Source organism: Pipra filicauda, unplaced genomic scaffold (assembly GCF_003945595.2).
Source record: "Pipra filicauda isolate LSUMZ 115617 unplaced genomic scaffold, ASM394559v2 scaffold6_size6359152_pilon, whole genome shotgun sequence".
NCBI lineage: Eukaryota > Metazoa > Chordata > Aves > Passeriformes > Pipridae > Pipra > Pipra filicauda.
The window spans coordinates 3,672,722-3,679,818 of record NW_024104865.1 but is presented as its reverse complement, the minus strand read 5'-3'; the positions used below and the strand labels follow the sequence as shown (position 1 = coordinate 3,679,818).

Sequence of the window (7,097 nt, the reverse complement as noted above, 5' to 3'; positions counted from 1 at the left end):
GTTGCTGTTTGCTTATGAAGGAATTATTCTGTTCATTGGTGAATTACATCCAAGATGCTGTGAAATGCATAACATAAATAAGAAATAGTTAACAATTTGCCCAGAGAGTTACAGGGAATGAGAAGGGGGTTATGACACAGAGTCCTGCCTTATTGGTACAAAATGTGAGATACATGAAAATTTTCTTAAGAAAAGATGGTCTTTGATGTTTAATCTTTTCTATACTTTCACACCAAATCAACAAGAAAGAAGATTTAATCCATGAATCAGCAGCGAACAAGCCAGCTCTAAGCGATGTCCAGGTGCTAGAAAGACAAATTACTTGTTGGCCTTGACAGTTTAGGGCTCGGCATGCTTGAAAGATCTCAGACACAGTGGGAGGTTAACAAAGCTTGGGAAGAAGGATGTGCCACTGATGGTGGACATGAAGAATGGGGAATTTATGGGCCATGAGGACATGCAGAACCCCCAAGATAAGGAAGAAACTAATTAAGCCAACTCAGCAACTGTGCTGAAATCGGCTCTGACTGGGTAAAAGGTAATTCTGGCAGGGGGAGATCGTGACCACTGACTCACGGACCACCAACCTAAGAAACCCACCAACTCAAAAGAATGACTAAGCATACAGACTAATTACCATGAGAAGCAAGGGAATCATTAATAGAAGGTAGAGAAATAATTAATAAGAGACTATGCAGGTTGTAGCAAATGGACACTAATTCGTTTGTTTGCTAAAATGTATAAATAGTAAAAATATAACAATGTCTCCTTTCTAAACTAGACTATGTGTCTGCACTTAGAGAGCTCCTAGACCCAGCAACAATTACACCAGCCCAAACAAGCCTCTGAAGGTTGGGGGTTAAAAATGTTACAACTAACTTCAGAAATTGTGTCCTCTGGATGAACTTAGCAGGTTATAATGTGAAAACCACACCTCTGAAGCTGAGGCTCTCCGCCTGTGAAAACCCCTACCCAGTGAACTTGCACAATGAATTTAGAATGCACCTTTAAATCAAGGTGAGAGAAATTTAAGCCAAATGCAGCTTAGCCAAATAATGGTGCTGATTCATCATGTCCATATTGCCTCAACAGAACTGTATACATATGCTTGTATTTTTTGGCCTTTGATGTGCTATCTTTGGGGGTTACCACCTAGCACCCCCTTCAACCTTGTATATCTACTGGCTTTGCACACCAGGTGAAAGATTCCACTTTTCAGGGACAACAGTGTTAGACACCCAGCATCCTATTCTACAGTATGGCAATAAAATCAAATATCTCGACTCAGTGTATTGATTGGCTCTTGCACACCAGATGAAATAACCCTACTTTAGGGACAACTGTCACACAACTCCTACTCTACAAATACTGGTGCTTCTGGAGCCAGTGATTAACTATCTACTACATCCAAAGCATACTGGATTTTTGTTACCAGTTATCTGTTACCCTTTGTTAAATGACACCTCTCACAGTACAAAATATATGACAGATGAAGAGCCACACTATTACAATAATTGAGAAATTAAGGTGAAAAAAATATTTTTTATAACTGTGGGCACTTGGTTTAAAGAATCTTCTCTCTTTGGTTTTTGTTTGTTCTTAGGAGGTAACATGAACCAGGATTCACAGGTAAAGAAATACTTCCGTGAGAATCCTAAACATTGGGGGTATCAGGATGAAGTTTACTTTGACTGTCCCCATCTTTTTTTTTTTTTCCCAAAGGCACTTGACTAATGCTCCTAGAACTTGTATTGCCCTCCATAGCTTACCTAACTCCAGGAATGCTGCTGCAATCAGGCTGCCTTTATTACAGTAAAGAATCAATACCTCAGCATGATCTCACTCTGGATCACCCCTCACATCACAACTCTTAATAGATTTATGACTTGTGTGGATTACTAAGCAATTGCTGTAAAAATAATACTGCTGGGAATGTTATCATTTTATCACAGTTTGTTTCAGTTGTGAAAAATAACTTCCTAGAGGATGATTACTTCTGGAAGGTGTGTCAACTCACAGTGCCAGAGACGAGCTCACTCTGGACTAGCTCTTCAGCAAATACGGTTGAAAAGAATAAAATTTGTACTTTGGACAAACAAATGCAACTCCGGAAACATAAATATATTAAACTGAGCCTTTCACCCATAACATGTGAAAGAAAATTAACATTTTAACACCTGTTTAGTAGTGGTTATTACTATGATTGCTTTCTTACATTCAGACAACACAAACTCACCACAGTTCATAGCCGAAGTCTCTTTTGAAATATACAGGTATTTAATTAGCTTGCTCTGAATACTATCCTATGTATACTTCCTTCCAAGCAGGCTGGAATAAAAGAGAACAGTCCTCAGTTTTAAGAATAAAAGACATTTCTCTCAAAACAGACTGTTGAAATGGAAATCAAATTGATAGATTGGAGGATGCCATATATAGGGAAATGCATGTTATAGGACATTGCAAGTTTTATGTGGGTTAGCCTTCAAGGGTAGAAGAAAATAGGAAAACACCATGGTGACACCATGCCCCAAAAAGCACCCAGTATTCTCATTTGTAAAAATATTTTTGCATCAATAACAATTTTCAGAAGCAGCAGCAATGGAGCCTCAGGTTAAAGCCAGATTTTCTGCAGTGTGTGTGTGTGTGTGTGTGTGTGTTATGGTTGGTCATGCGGAGTGTTAATGACTGGTCATATATTTGGAGTGGGCTATTTTGTTTTGCATTTACATATTTGCTCTAAGAATGAACTATAAGGATGAGGAGACTTATTCAGAAAGATTAAATGTGTTAGAGTGCATTAAGGCTAATCTGCCTGGCAGAAACTGAATGCAGAACACAGGGTGCATAGAGTGATGGTGATGCTGTTTCAACCTCAATGTTCCTATCAGGCATATGCATGTAGGAGCAAATAAAGAAAGGAAAGGGGACAATGGGCACATCAGCACACTCACTGGGGACGCTGTTTGGAAAGGCTGTATTCCCAGCAGCACTCTCCTCATTAAATCCAGTTGACAGGAATCCAAGTCTAGACACAGTGCTCAGGATCACTGCATTTCTTGCTGCCTCTGATTCTAATATACACATCAATTACCAAGTCATACAAGCCTGCACTGCTTAACTTTCACAACTGAGTTATTCATCTATAAACAGTCAATATGTAGGAATTCATAGAATTTTGCTCACCTCTTGCTTTCTGTCTTTCATTTGCCAACTATGACAACATACTGAAGTTACTGTATAAAAATTTTGGCTTCTATTCCAGTGTTCTTGAAAAAGTACCATGAGAAGGTTAAAAATTCATTGTACTACAGGACAGGAAAAAAAACTTATGAAAAACGAGGGAATAACCAAACTTACAGAAACCAAGAATCGTGACTGGAAAAGTAAGAACAGTATAAATCAAACTACAAAGCCAAGGAACAACTTTATCAGAACTTCGTGCTCATTAATATAGTAAAATACCTGCTCACAGGCTAAGATCACCCCTTATTCACATAAGCCTTTTCCTGATAGAGCATGCAAGGTAAAATAACAGTGCACTGTATCTTTAAATGGAGACAAGGAAAAGCAAAGTCAGTGACTACAGCTTTAGGTGGTTGCCTATACAGGACATGACAATTTTGTTATTGTTCCAAGTGTATAAAAACGAGCACCTGTCAGAGTGAGGGTGTGCTGGCTTGCTGGATTTGCCACCCAGCACTCATCTCTCCACAGACATGAAAAAACAAAGATCTTGGCTCTGTATGTGAGATTGGCTTACTGCATACTGGGTGATGATCTCACTTTTAGGGACACAAACTGGATTCACAATCCAGCTGAAAGTGAACCAGTCCCCTAGTTTAGTAGTTGAAAAATGCATAACAATGCTTATTGTTATGATTGTTTTCTTACATTCATACAATAGAAATTCACCACAGTTCATAGTTGAAATTTCTTCTGAAATATACAGGTATTTATTATTATTTTAGACAATCTAATGCTATACTGCAGGTCTCTTCTCCTCAAAGTTTATGGCATCCATCACTGCATGCTTCCTTCTTTCAGGGCCAGCTTAGGCACTAGGAAATGAAAGGACTAGTTTTCATATTGCTCACAACAATATTAGGCAATTCTGATACCCTTACTTTCCACAGCACACAAAATTATTTTCTTGCAGTGTTTCTTTCCCAGTCCATGGATTCCACTTAGTTTGACCTGGGTAGTGACAATGCATAACCCATTCTGTGGACAGTTCAGCTGACTGCTCATTTTTCAAGTTTCCCCACTGAGATGGTAAAAGAGCATTGTTAGACTAAAAATTCAGAGCCAAGAGAAGTTACTGAGAGAACAGAAAATCAAGTGTCTGCAACATTACCTCTGTCATTAGGCAGCCTGTTTTGAGATTCTCTGTCTGTTACCTTGGAGAAGTGAAAACAACAGTAAAACTAATGAAAATCAGGAGATTATAATAAATATAAGATACAGTGGAATTTAGAAAAGGAATTCTAAAAAGAAAACTTCATTTAAGTCTGGAATGCAAAGATTGAAAAGAGTAAATAAGGATCACCCTACACCTGAACTATCTGATTAAGGTCTCAGGTTGCATGCAGAGGGAATTGTAATTGAATTAGGTTTCAAGGGCTCTGAAAACAGAGGATATAATGACACAATACAGAGAATGGATAAGACAGATTGGTGGAAATTTGCTTCAGATGGCAAAATGGAAATACCTTTGTTATTAGAGACTTTGCATTCTAGAAATGAAATTTTTATTGCAATTATCTGGAAAAAATAAGAATAGTTATGTTCTAAAATGATTAGCTGAATTGGTTGAACTGTCAGGGAAAACTTACACTAGTAAATTAAAAATTCCTAGAGAAGTTCTTGGGCACTGAGACATTCTAGCATGGGAATGGTGCACATCTACACTAGTAAATTCTTCTAAAACCAAAACTAGGTGGCTGTATACAAATTACTTACTGGAAACTGTTCCTAGTGATATCTAGTCCCTCAAGATTTGAACCAAACTTTGCAATTTTTTTGTTGTTAATCAGTAGCTATAGCTAGGCAGATATGACTAAGCAATTGAATAGTAAAACTTGTATCTTGGCTAATCCTTTGTTTTAAGGGAAACGGAACACAATCCCAAAATGAATGGGCTGTCTGGATGAGAGCCACCAGGAGTGAAGTCAGCAGGACTGAGCAGTAACTGGAGGAAGGTAATTCCAGCAGGTGAGATGGTGACCACCAGCCCATTAACCATCTACTCAAAACGGACCCCGACTGGAACGGAGGGAAGAACTGCACGTGCAGAATAATTAGCATGGGAAGCAAGAGATACAACCAGCAAATAAGGGTTTGAGCACTAACTAATGAAAAAGCCACGTAAATTGTAACCCATGAATGCTGATTGCTAAACACGTGTAAATAGTGTAAAGTTTTGATGACGGTGAGCCAGCCCTTTGAGGGTTACCGCCTCGGTGTGTGAAGTGCCATCATACACAGACCAGGTGATGAGCCTGTGTTTGGGACAACACTGGGATTTTCTAACTTTTAAACCATACCCATGAATTACGTGCAAGGGTTATAGCTGGCAACTGTCAAAACCACCTCAAAGAATGTATTACTCATTTTGAGTATAAATGATTGCATTCCTGTTTGCAGTTCTATTTAGTTTATTAGCATCCCAAAATCTCTGCTTTCAATTCACACAGAACAACTTGATGGTTTATTTAAAAAATGGAAATTGGTATAAGTAAAAGCTTCCTCACCATTAGAGACAGAGTGCAATTATTTTTCTCAAACCAGTGACTTTTACTTAGAAACTGAGACGATCTGTTTTCCGATATTGCCTCCACTCATCATGGACTGGAAAGCAGCTTCAAGAGAAGTAATGAAATAAGTTAGTGCCAAGTAACCTTTAAAAAAGAAATCAAAAATGGTAGAAGCAAATGTATTAAACAGCTCCCTAAAAAGGAGAGATCCCATTTTGGGGTAGCTTTGTGTCATAATTAAAAAAATCTGGTTTATAAGCAACTGTTTGACCCTATACAAATTAACGATTACATTTGCTGCTGTTGTAATACGTCATGCAAACATCAAAGAGAGACAAGGCATGAGTGGAGAGCCCCCAAATGCTGTGGGTTTTACAAGCCTTTGTGAGAGAAAAGGCTTATAAATATTGTATAATAGTGTGAGAAGCTGGTATAAAAGAATATACCTTGAGACAAAATATGAAAGTATGAAATATGACTGCTGTATTTGACCAAATTCCTTCAAAATACATATGTATACCAGTAAGCAGCAATTAGCAATGACTAGAATAAATTGGAATCTCCAAGATTTGGTTATTGCTTAATTCTATGAGTTCCAATCTTGTGGGACTAAAGACTAAATGGACTAAATCATACTCTTTCCCCTTACTTGACAGGGAAGCATTCTTACAGTACATCTTTGATCACATGGCTCATGTCACAAGACCTCCTTTATTTTTATATTTCCTTTGTTACAATATTTTGAACAGGCTACATGATATTTTGTTCTGTTAAAAAAAATTTACTTTCTTTAGCAATCTCTAATATGCTTTGCCCTTTCTTGGGGTCATTTCATTTTATTTTTTGTTAGCAAATCCAATAACAACCTCTGTTAGATATTGGGCTTTTTTAAACTATAATTTCAAAGTTGTCAAAATAGCATTTTCTTACACACAAGTTCTAAGAAACAGGCAGCACTTTAAACCAGTAAGATCAGGATGACTATCATCAGCTGCTAAGGTAGCAGCCTAAAAAAAAAAATCTCAATTTATATTCAGTGATTTTATAAATGTAAATTAATTTTCTTACAGAACACTCTAATACCTCATTAAAAATATTTTATTATAACAAAAATCATGGTTTTGAAAAATACAAAAATCTGAATTGCCAAATAAAACAAAGGAGGTAGTTAACCTCTAATGTCATTGTATTTAATAAGCTTATTATTATTCTTAGAAAATGATGTAAAAATCTTACCACCAATGTTTGCTAAGCCTTCTACCATGGTCTCTCTGACCTGTCAGTGCAAACAAGTCCTTTTAGTTTCTTTCAAACAAGATTAGCATTTCACATTTCTTAGAAACA

The 7,097-nt window shown here is 37.2% G+C and overlaps 1 protein-coding gene across 10 annotated transcripts in view; it reads right to left on the bottom strand.

The window, feature by feature from the left end:
* Nucleotides 1–7,097, bottom strand: part of PTGR2 (prostaglandin reductase 2) — a 36,145-nt gene that overhangs the window by 17,107 nt on the left and 11,941 nt on the right. For 4 of the 10 annotated variants that reach the window (XM_027748806.2, XM_039389049.1, XM_039389050.1 and 1 more), the window contains 3 exons: nucleotides 6,990–7,029; nucleotides 5,751–5,858; nucleotides 2,237–4,397 (listed from right to left, as the gene is read on the bottom strand). In XM_027748806.2, the coding sequence (XP_027604607.1) occupies nucleotides 5,794–5,858; nucleotides 6,990–7,029 (105 nt within the window). In that variant the 3' untranslated portion in view covers nucleotides 2,237–4,397; nucleotides 5,751–5,793. Of the gene's footprint in view, nucleotides 1–2,236; nucleotides 4,398–5,636; nucleotides 5,859–6,989; nucleotides 7,030–7,097 lie in introns of those variants that run through there. The other 6 variants (XM_039389052.1, XM_039389054.1, XM_039389055.1 and 3 more) reach the window with 6 other exon arrangements.